This window comes from Drosophila mojavensis, unplaced genomic scaffold (genome assembly GCF_018153725.1).
Source record: "Drosophila mojavensis isolate 15081-1352.22 unplaced genomic scaffold, ASM1815372v1 contig_36, whole genome shotgun sequence".
Classification (NCBI taxonomy): Eukaryota; Metazoa; Arthropoda; class Insecta; order Diptera; family Drosophilidae; genus Drosophila; species Drosophila mojavensis.
Genome location: NW_025318858.1, coordinates 17,687,650 through 17,710,726, shown reverse-complemented (window position 1 = coordinate 17,710,726; position 23,077 = coordinate 17,687,650). Strand labels below are relative to the sequence as shown.

The following is a 23,077-nucleotide window of genomic DNA, read 5'->3' as shown; positions in this document are numbered from 1 at the left end:
AATCTGCAAGCACGTCAGCTAAATATTTAATATGAACTGCGACTTTTAAATAAAAATGAGCTGCTGCTCGAGCACATTTTATACACAAAATTATCCCTAGAATTTCTAATGAAAATTTGATTGGGTTTTCATACAGCTTAGTTTATTTTATTCACTTAAACATATTATATTCACAATTTTCGGTATTAAGCAGGTGGTTTTTGGACTTTTGCTAGTTCCGCCTTGAATTTTACAATTGTCTCGCGAGCCAATTTAAGCTTATCCTTAAGACTTACGATCTCGCTTTTGACCTTTTGCTTCACATTTATTATGTTGTCTAGGGTCTTAGCCTTTTTTTCTTCAACTGGAATGATAAAGAATGGTTTAATCACTTCTCACTTCTATTTACTATTTACTATTTATTTACAATCTGTATCATGGTTGAGTAATCCATTTGCACTTTGTTCGGAGAGCGTTAGATAATGTTGCATTATCTGGGTGGGCTCTTGAAAGACTATTTCTTCGTATGATTCAGATACTAATCCTTTTTTACTGTCCATTGTCGTGGACGAGCTCAACTCGCCGTCCACGACGGGCGATTGGAACAGCTTTAATATGTGATAGCAGGTCACAGGCCGTTCGGATGGGTCATTAAAGTAGATTTTGATAACAACCTCAAATTCACCCCAGCCGGTTTCCGTAATTTCGTATGGCGGTTTGACAACAATGCGATTCGGATTTGCATAGCTTTCGTGCAGTTTGAAGTGTACTTTCTTTACATAAATCGACATATCCTCGTCATAATAGGGCTTCAGATAAACCTGCCATTGATGCGTGTGTCCGTCCTCCTCTCGCTTTTTGCCAAAGGAGCGTGCTTTATTGCCGTACACAATTGGCTTTACAATTGTTACGCCTTTTAATCGTCCGCCTGACTCCGCACTAAATTCAGTCATATTTAATTGCTATTATTAAAAAGTATTGAATTGTTTATTTTTATCTGCTCGAAAAAACAAAACAGACGCTTCTTCTTTTAGTGGTGTAGTATCGATACTCCTATTCGATAGGCCTGCGAGTTACCAATTCGCCGCAAAAAATATAAACAAATGCTGTATCTCTTTGTTTCGCTGTAAATATCGATATCTCTTCCGATAGTATTGGTGGCTTTTCGCTATCATCACTATTTGTTGTTTGCCAAGACGCCAAAGAAATTTTATTATCAGAAAAATAACAATTAATTATTAAAAAGACCAGTTCATATATCATAATGATGGCGCGCCGCGGTGGAAAGCGCATACGTATGGATGATCCGCCTCCGGCTCCAGAATACGACGAAATGCACAGGTAAAACGCAAAATCGAATTCAGTATCGTTGCATTTTTTTATGGGAAATTGTTTTTTTAAACAGTGATGCTTTAAATGAAAGTACATCTGATGCAGACAGCCCCACCAAGCGCATGACGCGACTGCGTGCACGTGGTGGCGTCCGTGACAAACCGCCAATCATCGATGACGACGAGGATGAGTTTTTTGCGCCCGTTTCACGCAAACGAAAGACACCACAAACACGCAAACCGCCAGCGGAGCGAAAGGAGCGCATTGAGCGGCCGCGCAAAGAGCCAGTGGAGAAGGCGCACCACGAACGTATCGACAACGAGCGTGAAATTACAACCGATGAGAACAGTTTATACTATATTGTTCGACACTCAAAGAATCCAATTGCGGTAAATATTTATGTGGACGTATGTGTATGTGTGTATGGGAGAGAGAGATAAATGTCCTTTCACTGGGAGAGAAATTAGTTGAGCAATTGAGATTTCCCTCAGCCATCTTTAATAACAATCAAATCTATTCTAAATGCAGAGCATTGTTGATCAATGGATTGGACAGTACAAAGCGAATCGGGAAACAGCACTTGTTGCCTTGATGCAGTTCTTTATAAATGCAAGCGGTTGCAAAGGAAAAATATCAGAGGATATACAATATCCTGTTGACCATACGGCTATCATTCGTCGCATGACGGAAGAATTTGATGAGGTAAGTAAGCATTTAAATGAATTGAACGAAAGCGGCTAAAATATAAATTTTTTATTTAGGAAAGCGGCGAGTATCCATTGATTATGACCGGCACACAGTGGAAGAAGTTCAAAAATAATTTTTGTGACTTCGTGCAAACGCTTGTTAAACAATGTCAGTATTCCATAATTTATGATCAGTTCTTAATGGACAATGTGATCTCGCTACTGACGGGTTTGTCCGATTCACAAGTACGCGCTTTTCGTCACACCGCAACATTGGCTGCAATGAAATTAATGACGGCATTGGTGGATGTTGCTCTTCTCGTATCGAATAATTTCGAAAATGCAGCCAAACAATTTGAAGCTGAGCGCGTTAAAGTAAGCAAATCTTTAAATTTGAGTTAGGCATCCAGGTATAATAGTTATCATGTATTTTAGTCACGGGATCGTCGCGCATCGGATCGCTTGGACTCGCTGATGACAAAACGCTCGGAGTTAGAAGAGAATATGGATGAGATCAAAAGCATGTTAACCTACATGTTTAAGTCGGTATTTGTACATCGCTACAGAGATACTCTGCCAGATATACGAGCCATTTGTATGGCTGAGATTGGCATATGGATGGAAAATTATCCGCAAAATTTCCTGGACGATTCATATTTGAAATATATTGGCTGGACGCTGCACGATAAAATTGGTGAAGTGCGTCTACGCTGTCTCCAATCGCTGCTGCCCCTCTATGACAAAGATGAGCTAAAAGGCAAACTGGAGTTGTTTACGTCCAAATTTAAAGACAGAATTGTAGCCATGACACTGGACAAGGAATTCGAGGTGTCTGTGCATGCCGTTAAGCTGGTTATCAGCATACTAAAGTGAGTTTCAAGGCGTAATTGAATTATGTATATATGAATGTAATGGATCTCTTATAGAATACATCCGGAGATTTTGGCTGATAAGGATTGTGAGATTGTCTATGAGCTGGTCTACTCCTCGCATCGAGGTGTTGCTCAGGCTGCTGCAGAGTTTCTTAATGTGCGTTTGTTTCACCTAACCGCCGACATGGAAGAAACGAAGACAAAGCGTGGTAAATTGCGTCTGCCCAATACACCACTGATTCGAGATCTCGTGCAATTCTTCATTGAATCAGAGCTGCACGAGCACGGCGCCTATTTGGTGGACTCCTTCATAGATAGCAATGATATGGTGCGCGATTGGGAATGTATGACTGATCTGTTGCTGGAGGAGCCAGGTCCCAATGAGGAGGTGCTCGACAACAAACAGGAATCTACATTGATCGAAATCATGGTGAGCAGCGTTAAGCAATCCGCGACGGGTGAGGTGCCCGTGGGACGTGCCAGCAATCGCAAGTTTACACTTAGCTCTAAGGAGTTAAAAGCCATACAGGATGAAAAGGTCAAGTTGACAGAGCATTTCATTGTGACACTGCCGGCTCTTTTGGAAAAGTACCAGGCAGACAGCGAAAAGCTGGCCAATTTGTTGGCAGTGCCGCAGTACTTTGACCTCAATCTGTACACCACCAATCGGCAGGAGGGCAACTTGCAGGCACTGCTGGATAAGATTAGTCAAGTAATGTGTATGCACACCGGTCGCGATGTCCTCGAGACCTGCGCCAAGACCCTGGAATGCCTCTGCGCCGAAGGAAGCGCTACGTACACTCGCTGCAACATTGCCCGCTCCAATATCATCGAGAGTGCGGTCAACAAGTACAAGGATACCATCGTCGAGTGGCGAAATCTTATTTTAGGTGAATACTCATTTTATATTGTATACGAGAAACTATTTGAAAGATGATCGATTGAGTATTAACTCCACTAATTTAATTTGATTATTATTTCAGGCGAGGAGACACCTAACGAGGATGACATCTATAATATAACCATAGCACTAAAAGTGTTGTCCATTTTGTATTCGTCGCACAATCTGAATTCGTGGGATTTATTTAAATCTCTGTTTCGTGACGTTGAGGAGGCGCAGTGTAAGGACAATGTTGAACGTTGTCTACCCAATGAGGCGCTGGCGTATTGCATTGAGGCCTGCTACTTCTCGATTAGCTGGGGCCTCTACTACGTTGAGAATGACTGCGAAGCGTTGAATGTGGCTGAGGTTGTAGCTGAGCTGCGCAGCAATTTAGACAATTTTATGTCCGCTTGCTTTGAGCTGACCCGAGACGGGCCCACTGTCCAAATTCAAGAAGCTGTGCGTATAAGATTACTTTTAATTAACGGTCGTTCCATGAGAGATTTATTTTTTGACAGGCTTACCAGTCCATCTGTGATCTGCTCATCATTTACTCAGATCAGTTGGCGCGCAGCGAGAATGAGCATATACGCAGCTTAGAATACAAGTCGCGCATGGACGAACATCTCATCTTAGACAATTTTGTGCAGCACTACGTGTTCTCGCTGAAACAGGTTGTTGCCCAGGATGAAACCCGCATCGAGGAGTTACATAAAAAACGAAACTTTTTGGCCTGCTACTGTAAACTAATTGTCTACAACATAATACCGACAATGCGAGCAGCAAGTATATTCAAATATTATGTAAAGGTACAGATAATTTTATAACTCCAAAGATTCTTCTCCTAATCTAATTAGTATATATAGTATAAAGGTTTTTCCTGACATTAATCTCAACTTCCTTTCCCTTACAATTAAAGTGCTATAACGAGTACGGCGATATTATTAAGGCTACGCTGGGAAAGGCGCGAGAAATCAATAAGGTTAACTTTGCCATGACGCTCTTGCTGAGTTTAATTACAGTGTTTAAGAGCCTGCAAGAGCAAAGTGATGATGGTATTGTATCAAAGAGTTCACAGGAGTTTATCGATCTGAAGGAGTTGGCTAAGCGGTTTGCGCTTACATTCGGGTTTGATGCCCTTAAGAATCGCGAGTCGGTTGCTGCCATACATCGGGGCGGCATTTACTTTGCTGCCAATAAACAGCCCGATGATCCAGTCCGTGCACCAACGCGCATTCTGTTTCTGGAGGTGCTCAATGAATTCAACTACAAATTGCTAAAGCAAGATAAGAAGGTGATAATGGCCTTCTTGGACAAGGTCATACCGCCGGGCATGCCGTCGAGTCGTGCGGAGGAGTGGCAGCCCCTAATATTGTATCGTAATTCCTTGCTGCACGGCGAAACGGATCAGGCGCCGGTGGTCACTCGGAGAGCGTACACGCGCAAGCGAAGAGATCATGGTAAGAAGTTCGAAGTTAATCAACGCTTGCTTTGAAGTAAAACACGAATTCCAATTCTTATTTAGATGAAGATGACGAGGAGGAGGAAGACGAAGACGAACACAATGATCCCGATTATAGAGGCTGAGATCATCGAAAGAAATTAAATACAAATTATTTTAAGAACTATTCAGAATAAACTTTAATTGTGTAACTTAACTAAATGGTATGATGTATGATATCTTTAAGTTAAGTCGATGATAGGGTTGAGTGATGCATATCAGAATTCGAACTTGAATATTAGGCTAGTCTGTGAAATGTATTGAAGGCCATAAAAGGCGCTGATACTAGAATAATATGTGATTCACTCGCTTCTGTATTATATCTATGAACTATTACGATCCAGTTAAACTACAACTGTTGCGATAATAACACATTTATTTACATCATGCAATTATAAATACGTATTGAATTTATACCCTTTCAAATTCTCCACGAATTTCCATGCAAATGCTAGTTTCTCGCCGAACATTCCTATGGTCAAAGGCTTTCAAATTTATAACTATCTTGTGGAGTCCATTTAAAGGCAATCCGGTGAAATCGAGAAAAATGTCAATATCAAACGGCTCAAAAATCATTTTAGTCTGCAAGAAGAAGCCGTAATTTAATTAAAAGTAAAAACATCTACTCGAAACACACGATATGTTTATGTTGAATAAACCTACGCTAGGGTAAAAGCATTCGTCTTTCACGTCTTTCTTGTTAACCACGTGCTGTAACCAAATTTTGTACCAGTACTGAGACTCATCATACATAATTGGACAGATGTTAGGCACAGTCATGCCGAATACTGTCTGCACCCAGGCGATACGATCAAACTTATATAACTGGTAGCTAACCTGCAAAACAAAAAAAAAAAAAAAAAAATAAGATCCAAATATTATTTAACTTAGCTCACTGGAAAGTTACCAAAATACGATCCCCACGCTGAATATTCCATATATAGGTAACACTGCCCGAAACGGATATTATATCGTCATTAGAGGCAAGCGATAAATTGGAACTATCAAACATGGCTGATATATTTAGAACATTCTCTCGTTGATTGGGACAACCGTCGAATATATAATAATTGTCAGGAATAAACTTATATTTAAATCCACTCGATTGCGTTGCCAGCAATATCACGAATAGTCCGATCCACATCGTTGCGCTATTTACTTTTCAAATCCCTTTCCTATGCATGGGGGCTTTTTATACGCTATGAATTGGGTTTCATAACAATGATAAATATCTGTGTATGATTGTTTGATTACGCACAATTAGAAAGAGGTGGTCATATCATCATGGTAGATATATCTAACCAGTTCAGTGTTGTTATAATATTTATGTAGCTACATATACATATGAGCAAATATTTCTATTTCAATAAATTTTTACAAATAGTCTGTTTTTTGGAATGGCGGTAAGTATTAATCGATAAGAATTTAATTAGTAATCAATTTTTAAATTTATCATAAGGTCTTCATAAATGTATAACGGCCTTATGTCTTTATTCCTCCAATTGTTTTTAATTGAATCTGTAATTTTATTCTAAATGACATATGTAATAACTAAAAAGAAAGTTAATTTTAGCTTAGCGTTGAATATAATCACCGTATACAGTAAAATAATTTTCATGATTACAAATATTAAAATTATACCACGATTTCGACGCAATTATCTAATATTTATTTTGTATTTAGAGCAAGGTGACAATTTTATTATTTCTTTCTTGAGCACTTTGAAATAAATGTAATTTGATATAAATTTAATTAAGTCTTTCAAATTGTCCCTCTACTTCGACGCAAATACTAGTCTCCCGCTCCTCATTATTCGGGCTAAAGGCCTTAGCTGTCATTACAACTTTATATCGTCCATTTAGAGGCAATCCAGTTAATTCGATAAACAAGTTCAAGGAAAATGGTTCGTAAAATAAGTTTTTCTAGAAGACGAAAAAAAAAAACAAACATTTTTAATTGCAATACTATTTTCACTTACAAACATACTCCTTGGTCAGGACATTTCCCCTTAAAATCGTCCTTATTAGTTATATATTTTGTCCAATACTTATACCAGTACTGAGGCTCATCAAATAGAACTGGACACATGTCACGAATAGTCATACCGAATGGTGTTTGCAACCAGGCTATACGATCAAATTTAAATAGCTGAAAGCTCACCTTAAATGAAAACAGTTAATTATAACGATGTTATTCCACTCAACGAAATACCTCAACGCGATCCAGTGGTTGAATATTCCAGTTGTAGGTAGAATTGCCAGACATATAAATTATATCGTCCTGGCGTCTAATTATAAAGTGCGACATATCAAACAGTCCATGAATATTAAGGACATTGCTTGGTTGATTGGAGCAATTATCAAAGAACTCGTCATTTTCAGGAACAAATAGATATTTTAAGGTATTCGAAATTCTAATGAACGAAATGAGGAATAGCTCTGAGTATAGAAACGTTGATCGGAACAACATTGTGTTATTATTAAACTCAAATTGGAATTGACTTTTGTGGTAGATGCATTGGAGTTTTTATACACTAAAATGCAAGCTATTTAATGCTGATATTTATCACAATAACTCCATGTAGATTGATTTGATATATAAGATTGCACTATGTCCTACAAGGTTTAGATTACTGTTCAGATTATTGAGAATATATATGTGTATATATATATATATATATGACTAGATGGTCATAACTACATCGTCTAAGCTCCATCCTGTTTAAGAACGACTCTTTAGCTTGTTGCATATATTTTCATAAAACCAGCGTAGAGCATACCCTATCAATGGGTTGAAGGTATGAGAATCGTTTAAGGGAAATGCTTATTTTAACGGAAATACAATATAAAATTAAATTAATTATAAGTAATAATTAATAATAAAACTGAACATTAGCCTTGTTAAATATAATTAATGTGTTATCGCGTTATCAGGTCCTCCTCTTTCAAATTAGGTGCACTCTAATAACGTCCATATGTAATTATTATGGTAAGTATGTATCAGTATATCTAAATTGCTTGTCTGTGTATAAAAACTCCATTACGTACAGCACCAACAGCAATTCCAAATTGAGTTTGCTAATAACATAATGCTGCTCTTATCAAAGTTTTTGTATGCAGTGCTATCCCTCATTTTCCTCATAAGAATTTCTAATGCCTTGAGATATCTATTTGTTCCTGAGAATGAGTTCTTTGATGGTTGTTCTAATCAACCAAATAATGTTCTTAATATCTATGGACTGTTTGATATGTCTGAATTTACAATCACACAACAAGACGATGTCTTTCAAATGTCGGGCAACTACTCAGTCATTTGAAATATTCAACCAGGGGATCGCATTGAGGTATTTTTCTTCAATATTCATTGAGATAACAGTATTACAATTGACTTTTTATTTAGATGAGCTATCAGTTATTTCGATTTAATCGTATAGCCTGGGTGCGAACACCATTCCGCATGACAGTTTATAACATGTGCTTAGTTCTATACGATGAGCCTAAGTATTGGACAAAATATGTAACCAATAAAGAAGACGTGAAGGACAAATGCGTGTACCCTGGCGTATGTTTATTATATGTAAATATTTCCAATTTACCATTTTTGTCGGAAAATGCATTTTCCGATATGCCAGAAATCATATTAATTAAATAGCTAAAAAGCTGAAATTGGAAATATAGATCCGCATCGACCACTCAAGATCACGAGCTATGGCGGATATATCTACGCCCATCGGGGGCGTGGCAAATCGGATAAAACTGTATCTCCAAGAGTTTTACAGCTAGAGCACTGAAATTTTGCACATCAGCTAATGCTATGATTCTATAAAGTCTAAAGGCAAAAATTTATATCTACGCCCATTAGGGGCGTGGCAAATCAGACCTGAAGATATAGTGATTTCTTTAATTCTGCTATATTTTAGACACTATTGATGCCAGAGACCTCAAATTTTGTTTATATACTCGGGCTGACCACCCAAGACCAAAAAGTTTTGTCGGGTATATGTCCGCCCACAGGGGGCGTGGCAAACCGCAAAAGTTTATATCTCCTAAAGAATAATAGCTAGAAGCTTCAAATTTAGATAGTTATGTTACTAGTAACCTCCTCTACCGATGACCCGAAAATAATTTTTACGCCTCTTTAGAGGTGTGGCATATCGAAAATATCCTGTAATTTTCACATATTTTTAGGGCTAGCATTCAAACTTTGCAGTTAAGGTACCGTTATCTCGTTTTAAGAACTGACCAAAAATGAGGTGTCTACGCCCAGTAGGGGCGTGGCAAATCGGGAAAACCTGCATTTTCTACAGTGTTAGAGCGAAAATTAACTACTAAATGGCTGATGGGGTGTGAATGAGTATTCCGCAGTCGGTAACGCCCAACTGCAACGTTCTTACTTGTTTATATTGATAGAGTCGCTGAATGGTCAGAAATTAATCGTCTGCATCGTTTGGGGTATTAAATTAAACTAAAAGAATATGTGAAGGAACTTGTTTATCGATTTTATTATTATTATTTTTATTACAAATTATTGTAGATGATATACACCGTACATAATTTTTGCGAACATATATATCTATGTATATACAATAGGCAGACAAACATCTTCATCATGTTGCCTTAAACTCATATGCAGATGAAGGCACGTCTTAATAAGCAGTCTAACCAGAGATGGACTTTCTTCATTAGCCTTATTAGCCGACTCACAAGTTTCTAGTATTTCAAATATGTTTATTGTGAATTTGCTTTTCTCTTCACCACATGGGCATATAATATATGTACATATAGAAATTTTTAGATCTCTACCTTTGACTGTATTCAACTAACGTTAATGAAACGAAGTGAAATGTCGCTTTTATCGATCTTTTTAGATAACGACAAAACAATAGCAGTCGGGCATGACTAAATCAACGGGCCTGATTAAGAATATAAATACTTTATGGAGTCTGCCACGCCACCTTATCTACATTACATATATTTTCACAAAGTCATTGCCTCATTTAAAACTTAACAATTATCTCGCCTATTCATGGAGTGGAAAACTTATTACACCGAAAATGTAAGCATAAATTAACTATATTACTATAATTGATGATAAAACTGAACATAAACCTTATTAAATACAAATAGCTTATCGACATATCAGGTCCTCCTCTTTCAAATTTGAAGCAATTTAACTGAGTCGATATGTAATTATTGTGATAAATATCAGCATTACACAACTTGTTTTTCGTGTATAAAAACCCATTCAATTCAAGGATAAAAATCAATTCCCATTGGAATTTAATAATAACACAATGTTGTTCGTTTCAAAGTTTCTCTATGCAGTGTTGTTCCTCATTTTCATCGTAAAAATATCGTATGCCTTGAAATACCAGTTTATTCCTGAAAATGACGAGTTCTTTGATGATTGTTCTAATCAACCAAATAATGTTCTTAATTTTTATGGAGTGTTTAATACCTCCGAGTTCACAATTTCACGCCAGGACGATATAATTTATATGTCTGGCAATACTACCTATAAGTGGAATATTCAACCAGGAGATCGCATTGAGGTACTTAACTTCAACATTCACAGATTGGAATAATATATTTACAGTTTGCTTTCCATTTAGATGAGCTTTCAGCTATTTAAATTTGATCGTATAGCCTGGGTGCAAACACTATTCGGTATGACAGTTCGTAACATGTGTGCTCTTCTATATGATGAGCCTCAGTACTGGTATAAGTATTGGACAAAATATATAACTAATAAAGAAGACGTGAAGGACAAATGCATGTACCCTGGAGTATGTTTACAAAATTTAAATATATTTGAAGTTTGTAATTTTTGTCTTTGTCTTTCAGACTAAATTAATTCACGAACCCTTTTCTCTGAATTTGATATTCGATTTTACTGGATTGCCTTTAAGTGGACGACATAAAGTTATTGCCACAATTAAAGCATTTAACGCGAAGAATGTGGAGCGAGAAACTAGCATCTGTATCGAAGTAGAGGGACACTTTGAAAGACTCAATTAATGTACATAAATTGAAAGCCTGGAGTGATTAATGTTACAGTATCTACAAGTCGGTTATTTCCGACGCGAACACTTTTTTATTATCCTATCAATACCAATAACTACTATACAATAAAAAAAATTGTTTGTGTCTCTTTTGATTGAGAATTTGTAACATTTTGAAAATTTTCTAAATTTATTTTGCTGAATCACTTGATATGAATTAAGTTTTGATTAAAGGTATCCGCTGCTAAGAGCTTTCTTACGTGTTTATTAGTTAAAATTTCTTGGTGGACATAGTAATTAACACAATATATGCCAAAACGGAAGGGGTTTTTCATAGCCACTGGACTGAACGAATCTGGTTTTGTAATGTTTTAGGAAATCAATTCGTTGAATAACTTTCTTAGATGGACTTTTGACTTTTATTTTAGTTTTATTTGGTCTTTTGACATTTGAAAAATAGGTAAAATTTTAATATATATATTTATATATTTATATATATATATATATATATATATATATATATATATATATATATATATATATATATATATATATATATATATATATATATATATATATAATATACAATGTGTATTTTAGTCTAGCCTTTCGAATTCTCCAATAATAGTATCGCGCTGCACATTTCTCTTGTCGAATGCCCTAAATTAGAAGTGGGCACGGGCCGGGTTTTTATCGGGTACCCGTGGGCACCCGCGGTTACCCGTGGGTATGGGCTGAAAAATCGAGTTTCGGGTTGGGTGCGGGCGGGCATGGGTTACGCCGCTCAACCCGTTTAACCCGAAAAAATCATATTTTGGAGACCGTCTAAAGCATGATGGTTGAAATTTATGATATGCAAAATGATTCAATTGAGGACGCGAGAATTGAAAACTCTCCGACCAATTTGAATCATGAATTTCTAGAGTTTTTGGATAAAATTAAAAAAAAAAAAAAAACTTGACGAACCTGGCAAAAATACAATTGACTTAGAAATTGATAAATATTATGCCACACGCTATAATTCAAACTTGTCAATCTTAGGTTTTTGGCAGGAGGCAACGGGCCTTAAATTGTGGAAAAAAATATTTTATGTATTTCGGTAAGCTGTGCAACAAGCGAGCGAGTATTCACCTCTTCTGGAAAAATTTTAAATGAAAGGCGAACAAGGCTATTAAGCGCAAATCTTGGTGTGCTCCTTGCACTATAACGTCTATCTCGAACGTCTATCTCGAAAGGCTCATATATCATTTTGGTCTGAAAGGCGAAGATATAAATTTTTAGCCTCAAATAGATTGTTGTATAGCATATACGTACTCCGGGGTAAAAGCATTGGTCCTTTATTTCTTCCCTATTGGTTATATGTTGTGTCCAATATTTATACCAGTACTGCGGCTTGTCGTATATGACGGCACAGCAGTCACGCACTGTCATACTGAATTGTGTTGGCTGCCAGATGCCACATCGTACTGGAACATGACACCCTTACCCTGAAAAAAAGTGTAATTATAATCAATTAGTGCAAACCGAAGTTACTTCAATGCGATCCCCAGGTTTAATATTCCAGATTGTGGTAGCATTGCCCGATACGGTAATTATACCATTATTACGAGTAAAGCTTATTTGAGAAGTGTCAACAAATCCATGAATGTTCAGAGCATTTCTAGGCGCGTTATCGCAGTCTTCAAAGAACTCATCATCCTCGGGAATGAATCGGTAGCTCAGACCATTCGACTGTCTTGCGAACAGAATCAGCAAGAGGACTGCGTTCACTCGAAACGTCAACTGGAACCACATAGTTTCACTATTCGCGTTTGATTTTCGAATTGATTTTACTGTCCTATAAAGTGATACTTTTATACAATAGAAATTGAATTATATAATGCAATAAGCAGCCAATTGTTAGCCACGTGTTAGTTCGTGTTATTTTCAGCTAACCTGAAAAAGGTGGTAACAGACTAGTTAGCTCGTGTTCAATCTAATTAAGGTAATATAACTGACTAAAGATTAACTGATTGTATATATAAGTGCTATAAAATATTTGAGTTGCATACTAAAGTAACTTTTCTACATGAAATGCTATAAAAACCTGAACGCTTAAGATTCAATACACCAAAGTGAGTCGAAAAATCATACGATGTTGTTCCATATAAAGTTTCAATACGCAATTTTCGGCGCGATTTTATTCACATGGCCATCGATTGCCTTGAAATACCTGTTCGTCCCTGAGGAGGACCAGTTCTACAGCGAGTGCCAAAATTCAGCACATAACGTCCTTAACGTTCATGAAATGAGTGATATGTCAGAGTTAACCTTTACACGAGAAGGCGATAAACTAGCAGTTTCGGGCAATGCATCCTTTAAGTGGGACATTCAACCTGGCGATCGTGTTTTGGTATTTTCAGTTAGCATTTTTTGAGACAAATAACATCCCTAAAATGACTTTCTATTTAGACGAGCTTTCAGTTATTTAAGTTCGATCGTATAAGCTGGGTGCAAACACCTTTCGGTATGACCGTTCCTGACATCTGCCCCATTCTGTATGACGAGCCTCAGTATTGGTATAAGTATTGGACTCAATTTATAACCAATAAAGAAGATGTTAAAGACAAATGCTTTTACCCCGGAGTAAATTTACTAAATATGAATATATTTATAAATATTATTCTAAATATTTACATTTTTCTTGCAGACTAAATTTATTCACGAACCGTTTGTTATTAACTTAATATTCGATATTACTGGACTGCCTTTACATGGGCGACATAAAATTGTTGTCACAATCAGAGCCTTTAGCTGGATGAATGTGGAACGAGAATCTAGCATCTGTATCGAGCTAGTGGGAGAGTTTGAAAGGCTAAATTAGAATAACATGACAAGTCCGATAAGTCCACGGCATCTTAATCAGATCCTCCCCGCTGGATCACTTTAATTTGGTATCCCTATTATAACTATCCATTTGTTAATGCTTAAAATATGTTAATTTAAAATGTTAGTGTTGAATTATTCATCATGTTCCCAATAAAAAGCCTAATAAATAAATTATAATATAGAATAAACGAAAAGACTTTAAAACAAATTTTATTATGAATTTAAAAAAAAAAACAAGTAAGAAAGCTCTAGTCGAGACTGCTCGACTACGAGATCCCTTGAACCCTTCGAGCACTGCTGTTTCAATAATTATTCGCCGTGTTTATCTTAACCGTGTTAGATTTATTTACATTATTATAGCTCGACTCATATCCGGACATCCTCTTTCAAATTTTTAGTTATACATGTAATTATTGTGATCAGTATCAGTGTTATACAATTTTACCATTGGGGTAAAAGCTCCCATATCCAAAGCGATGTGGTTCCCTAAGCCAATCCTTAATTTATGCATGTAGTGTACTCAACATTAAACAACCCGATGATATGTCTGCTTAACTCTTGCTCCTGATAAAAATAACAGTTTCTGGCGATGCTACTTTAACCTTAATCTTAAGGTTGTTTGAAAAGTGTCAACCAATCCATAAATGTAAAGAGCATTTGTAGGCGCTTTACGCAGTCTTCTAAGAACTCATCATCCTCGGGAATGAATCGGTAGCTCAGACCATTCGACTGTCTTGCGAACAGAATCTGCAAGAGGACTGCGTTCACTCGAAACGTCAACTGGAACCACATAGTTTCACTATTCGCGTATCATTTTCGAATTGATTTTACTGTCCTATAAAGTGATACTTTTATACAATAGAAATTGAATTATATAATGCAATAAGCAGCCAATTGTTAGCCACGTGTTAGTTCGTGTTATTTTCAGCTAACCTGAAAAAGGTGGTAACAGACTAGTTAGCTCGTGTTCAATCTAATTAAGGTAATATAACTGACTAAAGATTAACTGATTGTATATATAAGTGCTTTAAAATATTTGAGTTGCCTACTAAAGAAACTTTTCTACATGAAATGCTATAAAAACCTGAACGCTTAAGATTCAATACACTAAAGTGAGTCGAAAAATCATACGATGTTGTTCCATATAAAGTTTCAATACGCAATTTTCGGCGCGATTTTATTCACATGGCCATCGATTGCCTTGAAATACCTGTTCGTCCCTGAGGAGGATCAGTTCTACAGCGAGTGCCAAAATTCTGCATATAACGTCCTTAGCATTTATGAAATGTGCGATGTATCAGAATTAACCTTTACACGAGAAGACGATAAACTAGCAGTTTCGGGCAATGTTTCCTTTAAGTGGAACATTCAACCTGGCGATCGTGTTTTGGTATTTTCAGTTAGCATTTTTTGAGTCAAATAACACCCTAAAAAAACTTTCTATTTAGATGAGCTTTCAGTTATTTAAGTTCGATCGTATAAACTGGGTGCAAACACCTTTCGGTATGACCGTTACTGACATCTGCCCCATTCTGTATGACGAGCCTCAGTATTGGTATAAGTATTGGACTCAATTTATAACCAATAAAGAAGATGTGAAGGACGAATGCATTTACCCCGGAGTAAGTTTACTAAATGTAAATATACTTTTAAATATTTTACATTCTTCTTGCAGACTAAATTTATATACGAGCCGTTTGTTATAAACTTAATATTCGATATGACTGGCCTGCCTTTACATGGGCGACATAAAATTGTTGTCACAATCAGAGCCTTTAGCTGGATGAATGTGGAACGAGAATCTAGCATATGTATCGAGCTATTAGGAGAGTTTGAAAGGTTAAGTTAGAAAAAAAATGACTATTAGTTAATAGATAAGTCCACGGCAACCTGACCAGATCCTCCCTGCTGGAACATTTTAATTTGTTATCCTTATTATAACTATCCATCATTCAAAATTTTTATGATCAATTATTCGCTATGTCCCAAATAAGAAGTCTAATAAATAGATCCAAATATAGAAAAAAAAACTTTATAACAAATTTTATTATTAATTTAAAAAAATCTCAGAGACTACATAATAAAGATAATCCTGTCTTTCTGTCTGTTTTTATATGAATATAATGATGTTTCATCTATCTACAGATTCATATATATATTGCTCTCGTTTGTTGGTTTATCGCGATCAATTATATTATTTATCGTGGAGCAATTATATTTGTAAATAATTAGAACAGCGCATGCTTGTTAGATTTAATTACTTAATTATAGGTCGTCTCATATCAGAACATCCTCTTTAAAATTTGTACAGTACAATCAAAAGAAATAAGTAAACAAGAATAGCTTCTACTATATTAATCTTAAAAGGATTTCTGAGAACAAGGAAACTTCAGAAAACTTCGATAAAAGCATTTTTGGGTAATTTAAATGTTTTTTATCTTCATTTAATTTAATTTATTTCAATATGTAATTAAAAATAAATGAACAAACATCAATCACTTGTTTCCTTTTGGAATCCAAAATAATTTTGAGCGTGAATATTGTTTATATTAAAGCTTAAATTTAATTGTTTTCTTTAAACAATATAGCTAACATAATTTAAGGTAAATTTTCTTTAAATACCTCAAATTCATCTGTATTGATATTATATAACTAAACTTGCTCTAGGGCTTTCAAGTTTGCTTTAATAAATAATATTTTGGAAACATTTTCAGGACAGAGACCCACTTGCATATCACTATATAGACTCTTAGATATATCGAAAATACGATCGCTAGCAATGCTGGCGGCTGGCGTGGATAGATAGCGCCTAACAATTGGAAACAAAGCGCTGTATTTATTATTGGATCGCCACCAAGTGATTGGATCGCTTTGTCGCTCGACCCTTGGCTCAGAATTGTATAAATACAAAAGATTTTTCAGTTGCGATTGCGATTGCGAATGCAATGATGTAGATGCCTCCGTACTCGTGTTGGATAATGTGAGCATATTATCAAGAAAGGAATCGATTTTCGATTCGTTTTTAACATTCGAGGCAACTTTTGCGATCTTCATTGGTGGCTGCCATTGCTGGATGTGAGTTCGACACAGCTGTGCCAATACTTCCTCAGTCACCAACTGTGCTTCCTGATGGGTAAAAAATGCTTGTTTGTAACGCGGATCCAAATACGTGGCCATCAGGTACTTGATATCCGTAGTAATTGTCGAGCATCTCGATTCCAGCTCCTCGAGCAGCTTTCGCGCAAACGAGCAAATGGTCTGTAAGAGAATCGGAATTAAAATTTTTTTTACATTCATTCTAAGTATTTCACTTAACCACTGAAGACACAAAATTGTGGACATCTGTCCGAAGGGAGTCCCGGAGTGCGGCTATTAGAGGTATGACTGAGGAGGCTGTCGCAGAGGTTCCACTCAAAATATTGACAATTTCCTCAATCGGCTGTATGACTCGTTGACCTAAATCAATATCCAGCCACTCATCTGGATAAATCTTTACCATATTATATTCCTCGGCGTAGAGTGAGAGAGCATCTTTAAGCCTGAGCATGCGGCTTTTCAAACGAAAGATCGCGTTCCAGTCCAAGTGGCTGTGGTTGTGGTTGTGTTCCATCAATTGTAATGGCTCGCGATTCAATTGCTTTTCATGAATATATTTCAAATGATTGTATGCTATGGGAGATTGCTCAAAATGTTTCGCAATTTGAAGGCATTTGGCATCTAGTTGCTTAAGATGCTCATTTGATTCGAGCGCATATTTTACACAAAGCTTCAGTAGGTGAACATTGCACTCTACTATAGAGCCAGGTATGCAGGTGCCCTCATCTCTGATAATGCAGCTAATCTTCTCCTTGGGTAGTTGAAGCTCCTGGCAAACATTTGAAATTATGGTACGAATGCGACAAGCGACATCTTCTGTGTGCCGTCCATCTAGAGCTTCGCATTTCAAGTGGAACTGCTTATACTGGAAGTCATTGGAAATTCCGTGACAACTTAAGCTAAGCAAGCCTTGGCCACCAGTTCGCCACGAAATGCTTGTGGCCAGTGAAACAGAATCTAACATGACGAGTTGTTGTTTCATTTGCGTTTGCATCCGCCGATACATGTCTTGACATAGAATATTTTCATAATAACTAACAGTATTAATTGCATATCGAGGCTGTAGAACTTTAATAAAGTTCACAAACCCAACGCTGTTTATCAAGCTAAAGGAGTAATCATGCTGGGCTATCATTAAAGCCAATTTCTCATCGCTCGCATACTTTTCGTCTGAGTCGCTTACTGTTTGAACTTCCAATGGATCAGCATCCTGGAAAGAACAAAATTTGAAATTGTTAGAGTGAACTCTTTCGAAAAGTGTATTCTTTTTTTTTACGTGTAATTGCAGGTTCGTGTGAACGGATGCGTTATCATTTATTTCCGTTTTCACCATGTACTTGATGTCGTTTTCGGATAACGTTAGAAATTCGGCAGGATGTTTGCTCTTCAGATGATTTCGGAGACATGTTGTGCCGCGACCCTTGCGTGAATAATTTTTGTGGCACAGGCAACAAATTGCGACAGTATCGCTTTCTTTATAGAAAAAGTTCCAAACTCGGCTCTTTTTGCTCATTATTTCTATTGCGGATACTCCGCTTTACATCCGTTTCATCGCAGCCCTATAACACAACTTACGATAACACAAGCAACGATTACGATAACTTCTCGATTTCAGGCAATTAGAGTTGTCATTATTGATGTAGACTACTATCGAATTTGGTCCATCAATAATATTGTAATTTGGCGCGCACGCGACTCGGCAATAACAATTATTTGTTTATATGCGCAATGCCTTGCAACATGGAATTACCACGCACTCCAGAAGAACTGATAGCACAAGACATTGCAAGCTGGAAAGAATTACTCAGTGATTCTACGAAATGGCACTCTATTCCGCTGTTAAATCACACACCTTTGCACAAATTGAAAGATCAGGGCTTGGTACGTTTTCGTGGCATGGTACAGGACATGATGGATCCAGAAATCTACTTGGAACGCTACGAGGTGAAATTAGGCGACGGCAGTGCCCGCCTACAGCCAGGCAAATATCGCGACTGTCTGCGACTAGGCAAAGATGAACAGCTGGATTACAATGCCGAGAACAATGTGCATGGCGAGCGACGTACACTGTTTGTGGTCTCAGTGCCTGGTCTCAATGACTGGGCTAAGGAGCACGAGAAGAAGTGTAACCCACAGTCTGAACAGTTGCCAAGTGCTGGAAATGGTGTCAAGCGTGCGTTGGATGAACAAGAAGATATGGAAGTGGACAAAGCAGATGAGTCTAACGGTATTAGCTCAGCCAAAAAGCAATGTGTAAGTGCTGAAAGGCAAACAGAAACAAATGGTTGTAGTTCCACAGTGCTTGGCCCTGATTACCTAATCAACTCGCCGCTGCCCAATCGTCCAAGCATGGCCTGCATGGTGAAGGTCTATGAGGACTTTGATAAATATACCTTAAACTCGCTGATGGATTTCGTCGGCTTTCTATCTGTCGATCCAGCATTGGACGCGTCCACGCTGGACGTTGAGGCTATGAAGGATGTGGAAAGCCTAGCCGAGCTGCAGGCACAGAATCCATCGCCGTTTCTAATACCGCGCTTGCATGCCTTTGCCGTCAAGTCTTTGTGTCATGCCAATCCGTTGCTGGACGAGAGCTTGCAGCAACCCGCTGCAGTTGAGGCGCTACATGCACCACAATCTTTGGAGACCATACACAAGGATTTGCGCATGCTGCTCAAACTTTGCCTCTTTGACGACGAGCTTGCTGCCGAGTATCTACTATGTCATCTAATTTCTACAGTCTACAGCCGATCTGAGATGCAGAGCATTGGCAAATTCACACTAAACATCTGCAATCTGCCCAAGGAGTGTCTGCAGCAGTATACAGCGAAGCTATATGAGGTGCTCGAGCTGTTGCTACCTGCTAGCCACTATCTGCCAATGACACTGGAAACCATGAACACGTCAGCCTTTACGCCAAAGTAGGTACAACTTATATTGCATCCTGATGGATAACAGTAAACCATTTACGTTCCACAGAAAGGACTATGAGACGAACAAGCTGATCTCTGGACTGTTGCAGCTGGCACCCCATACGCATCTGGTGCTGGACGAGACGCGCATGCAGCAGGGCAAGCTGGAGGCGAATGGTGTGCATGCCGTACAGCATCTAGCGAACCTCATTAACAATCAGCAGCTCAAGTGTGACTTTCAGTATTATCAAATCGATTACAATGTGGATATTCCGGTACTGGTACTCAGCGAGGGACGTAGCATGCTGCCGGTATGGCATTGCTATGAGTACTCTCTGTATATCACTAATATGCGTCCTTTATTTGCAGAGCGATTTTGTGCTGCCCCTTAAGGCGGATGAAAAGTCTATTCAGATATGGGAGGAATCTCTAAAAGCTGCCTTGCACTATCTGCAGCCAGGACGTTTGCAGCAGTTCCGTAACTATTTGACCATGTCGCGGATTGGCCAGTTCAGCGTTAGCGAGGAACACACGGAAATGATACAGCAGGAATTTGTTGATATGCGCAAGGCGAATGTGAAGAGCAATGCCGATGATCTACACTGTCTATTGGTCCTATCGCGTCTACTGGGCATTGCGCGCGGTCATGTGACGCTAGATAAGGAAACCTGGCACCTAGCCACAGAGTTTGAGTCGAAGCGCCGCCAGCGATTGCAAGCACTGCCCAAATCCAGCGCTTCTATGCGCAATTAAATTGAAGATCAATCGTTATTTTAAGTATAACTTTTATAAAGTGTTTTTTATTGGCTGTCAGACTTTTCGGTTTTTTGAAACTGTTTTAAATTGGTCAATCGATCCTGTCTTAACTTCTGGAAAGCACGAAATTTCTTGCGACCATTTATATAGCACAACGACTCTTCATACGTAATGGGCAGCACCTCTTGGACATTTCTCTCAGCCTTGTAGATGAGAAACAACGCATTTGTAGTCAAATGCGACGAACTGTTCTCCTGCAAGACTTCCACAATTGTCAACAACTGAATATACTTCTTATATGTGTAGACCACGTAGGCCGTTAATTTGATAAACGAGTTCACCTTCAGTGGACTATAGAATGCCACATCCGAGATGCACTCGATCAGTGGTCGGCCGCCAGCATAGAGGCAGGCGGTAATCGAACTGATCTCCACAGCGGTCCGCATTACGAACCCCCCAAAAATATGATTGTGCAAGTTGCGATTGTCAGGGAAGGCACGTAGCAAGGTAGTCTGATTCGATTCAGACATCCATCTGCAATTGGCTGGCAATTCAAGATTATACATATCATTAGCATTTGTGCCCTGGGTACGCTTGAAGATCTCGAACATTAGCTTCTCGTCTTCCTTGGTGGGTCGGATGTAAAGGGCATTCTTTGAGTGTTTCTGTTCGCGTGCCTCAGACCTCTTAACCGATTCCAAGTAGCACGCTTTCTCCTTCTCGTTGGCCGGAGCTAATGGATTGATTGGTGCCGATGCTGTATTCGTTGCATTGCGTGCGACCACCACAAAGATGGCTTTGAGGATGGTTCGAAAGTTTTGCTGCATGTAAATGGTTATTTCCATGGAAGTCATGCCAGTCCACGAGACATGGCCACACAAGGATATGTCTTCAGATGCCGAGATCTTATTGCTGTTCGAAAATTCCACGCTCTCGACCAGCACCGTGACAAATATATAGGGCAACGGTATGCCCTTAGGCAAAGTCGGCACACTTGTATGACGATGACAGATCCATACTAAGAGCCTGGCATATGTAAGCGTCGTATAGTTGTTGGCAGCATATCTATTGACTTACCCGCAAACAAGTCCAACTCCTCCATCAGTCGTCCCATACGCACACGACGCAAGTGGTTGACATAACGCTCCCGATACGAACTCGAACTCAGTGGCAATATCGCCGTTGTGAAAGATTCAGTCATGCTGCGACTGGGCAAATCCTCACGCTTTGGTGTATACTTCAGCAGATTTGCCCGACACTTGGGTATCGTGTAATAGCCCGGCTCCAAGCCAATTTGTTTCCGAATATTCTTACTCACTACGGAACGAAGTGCTAAAAATGGAATCAAAACTGGCGAAGATTTGGTCGTATTTACCATCTGACATTGTGCCTGAACAGTGACCAGACTGAAAGGCATCAAATTCACATGTGTCATGCCAATGGCACCGAGCAGCAGAGTGATGTAGGTTCTGCGAGCAGACAACAAGACGCGTTTTACATCGAGATCGCAGGAAGCGGGACGCGGCTAACACAGATCTTGGTCTTCTTAACAACCGGACCATCCTAATCGATCATTCAAATAAATTGATTCCAATTTTGAATAATATTCCAAATACGACTTTAATTTTTGTTGGCATATTTAATTTGAATATTGTTATGGGAAAAATTAAAATAAAATGGTATTTAGGATAAAAATTTTTAGATAAAGAACAATTGATGTATTTGTATTTTTTAAATAAATCAAATACAGAAATCAATAACTTGCATAATTTTTGTGAAGCTTGAGAATTTTTAAAAATCACCTAAATGTTTCTATGCCGTAAGAAAACCAATATTATATTTGTAAACCTGGTCTCTAATCATTGAAGTACACTAGGTTAATAGACAAGATAAAATCAATTTAATATTGATAACGAAATTGATGACCATATCTTGTGACACACGTGACAGTGTACAAAAGACCATCTGTTAAGGTGAGAATGCTCTATACTCAATATTAATTTTAATATTCTTCTTTAGTTTACGTGATGCCTAATTGAAAACATTAGAGAACAAATATTTTCTTTGTAATTTGTTGACTCCATACGTTTGCGACTATGATATACCCTATACACTTATAGTCCAAATAAATAAATATATGTAGTTAGATATATAACTCATTTGATACAATGATAGCGCGTTCCAATACAAT

General features: G+C 38.0%; 9 protein-coding genes across 10 annotated transcripts; 4 read left to right on the top strand and 5 right to left on the bottom strand.

The window, feature by feature from the left end:
* Positions 1–120: 120 nt before the first annotated feature.
* On the bottom strand, positions 121–1,038 carry LOC6577152 (YEATS domain-containing protein 4). The gene is made up of 2 exons (XM_002003085.4): positions 407–1,038; positions 121–343 (listed from the first exon to the last, which is right to left on the bottom strand). Exons 1-2 carry the CDS (start codon positions 930–932, stop codon positions 186–188), a joined length of 684 nt encoding a protein of 227 aa, XP_002003121.1. The 5' UTR covers positions 933–1,038; the 3' UTR covers positions 121–185.
* A 99-nt stretch (positions 1,039–1,137) lies between these two features.
* LOC6577151 (cohesin subunit SA-1) lies at positions 1,138–5,415 on the top strand. The gene is made up of 10 exons (XM_002003084.4): positions 1,138–1,320; positions 1,385–1,700; positions 1,840–2,013; positions 2,073–2,372; positions 2,433–2,866; positions 2,924–3,759; positions 3,853–4,211; positions 4,271–4,561; positions 4,672–5,212; positions 5,278–5,415. Exons 1-10 carry the CDS (start codon positions 1,244–1,246, stop codon positions 5,337–5,339), a joined length of 3,390 nt encoding a protein of 1,129 aa, XP_002003120.1. The 5' UTR covers positions 1,138–1,243; the 3' UTR covers positions 5,340–5,415.
* A 196-nt stretch (positions 5,416–5,611) lies between these two features.
* On the bottom strand, positions 5,612–6,894 carry LOC26528307. The gene is made up of 3 exons (XM_015165520.3): positions 6,161–6,894; positions 5,917–6,090; positions 5,612–5,835 (listed from the first exon to the last, which is right to left on the bottom strand). The coding sequence occupies exons 1-3, from the start codon at positions 6,395–6,397 to the stop codon at positions 5,665–5,667; spliced, it is 582 nt and encodes a 193-aa protein (XP_015021006.1). The 5' UTR covers positions 6,398–6,894; the 3' UTR covers positions 5,612–5,664.
* Positions 6,895–6,973: 79 nt separating this feature from the next.
* On the bottom strand, positions 6,974–12,743 carry LOC6577150. Its single transcript, XM_044009134.1, has 4 exons — positions 12,569–12,743; positions 12,341–12,508; positions 7,240–7,419; positions 6,974–7,175 (listed from the first exon to the last, which is right to left on the bottom strand). The coding sequence occupies exons 1-4, from the start codon at positions 12,683–12,685 to the stop codon at positions 7,002–7,004; spliced, it is 639 nt and encodes a 212-aa protein (XP_043865069.1). The 5' UTR covers positions 12,686–12,743; the 3' UTR covers positions 6,974–7,001.
* LOC6577149 lies at positions 10,392–11,425 on the top strand. The gene is made up of 3 exons (XM_002003082.4): positions 10,392–10,804; positions 10,865–11,038; positions 11,097–11,425. Exons 1-3 carry the CDS (start codon positions 10,547–10,549, stop codon positions 11,268–11,270), a joined length of 606 nt encoding a protein of 201 aa, XP_002003118.3. The 5' UTR covers positions 10,392–10,546; the 3' UTR covers positions 11,271–11,425.
* Positions 12,744–13,380: 637 nt separating the features above from the next.
* Positions 13,381–14,276, top strand: LOC116803885. The gene is made up of 3 exons (XM_032729000.2): positions 13,381–13,646; positions 13,706–13,879; positions 13,944–14,276. The coding sequence occupies exons 1-3, from the start codon at positions 13,389–13,391 to the stop codon at positions 14,115–14,117; spliced, it is 606 nt and encodes a 201-aa protein (XP_032584891.2). The 5' UTR covers positions 13,381–13,388; the 3' UTR covers positions 14,118–14,276.
* Positions 14,277–16,138: 1,862 nt separating this feature from the next.
* On the bottom strand, positions 16,139–22,049 carry LOC6577146 (zinc finger BED domain-containing protein 4). Of its 2 annotated transcripts, none has more exons than XM_044008555.1 (3): positions 21,964–22,049; positions 17,439–18,428; positions 16,139–17,380 (listed from the first exon to the last, which is right to left on the bottom strand). In XM_044008555.1, the coding sequence occupies exons 2-3, from the start codon at positions 18,351–18,353 to the stop codon at positions 16,775–16,777; spliced, it is 1,521 nt and encodes a 506-aa protein (XP_043864490.1). In that variant the 5' UTR covers positions 18,354–18,428; positions 21,964–22,049; the 3' UTR covers positions 16,139–16,774. The 2 variants fall into 2 exon arrangements, with proteins under 2 accessions (XP_043864490.1, XP_002003115.1); XM_002003079.4 differs by lacking the exon at positions 21,964–22,049 and adding an exon at positions 18,495–18,820.
* LOC6577145 (mini-chromosome maintenance complex-binding protein) lies at positions 18,855–20,913 on the top strand. The gene is made up of 3 exons (XM_002003078.4): positions 18,855–20,139; positions 20,198–20,441; positions 20,500–20,913. The coding sequence occupies exons 1-3, from the start codon at positions 18,947–18,949 to the stop codon at positions 20,881–20,883; spliced, it is 1,821 nt and encodes a 606-aa protein (XP_002003114.1). The 5' UTR covers positions 18,855–18,946; the 3' UTR covers positions 20,884–20,913.
* Positions 20,899–22,778, bottom strand: LOC6577144 (acyl-coenzyme A thioesterase 9, mitochondrial). Its single transcript, XM_002003077.4, has 3 exons — positions 22,262–22,778; positions 21,964–22,203; positions 20,899–21,904 (listed from the first exon to the last, which is right to left on the bottom strand). Exons 1-3 carry the CDS (start codon positions 22,446–22,448, stop codon positions 20,931–20,933), a joined length of 1,401 nt encoding a protein of 466 aa, XP_002003113.2. The 5' UTR covers positions 22,449–22,778; the 3' UTR covers positions 20,899–20,930.
* Between the last annotated feature and the right edge of the window lie 299 nt (positions 22,779–23,077).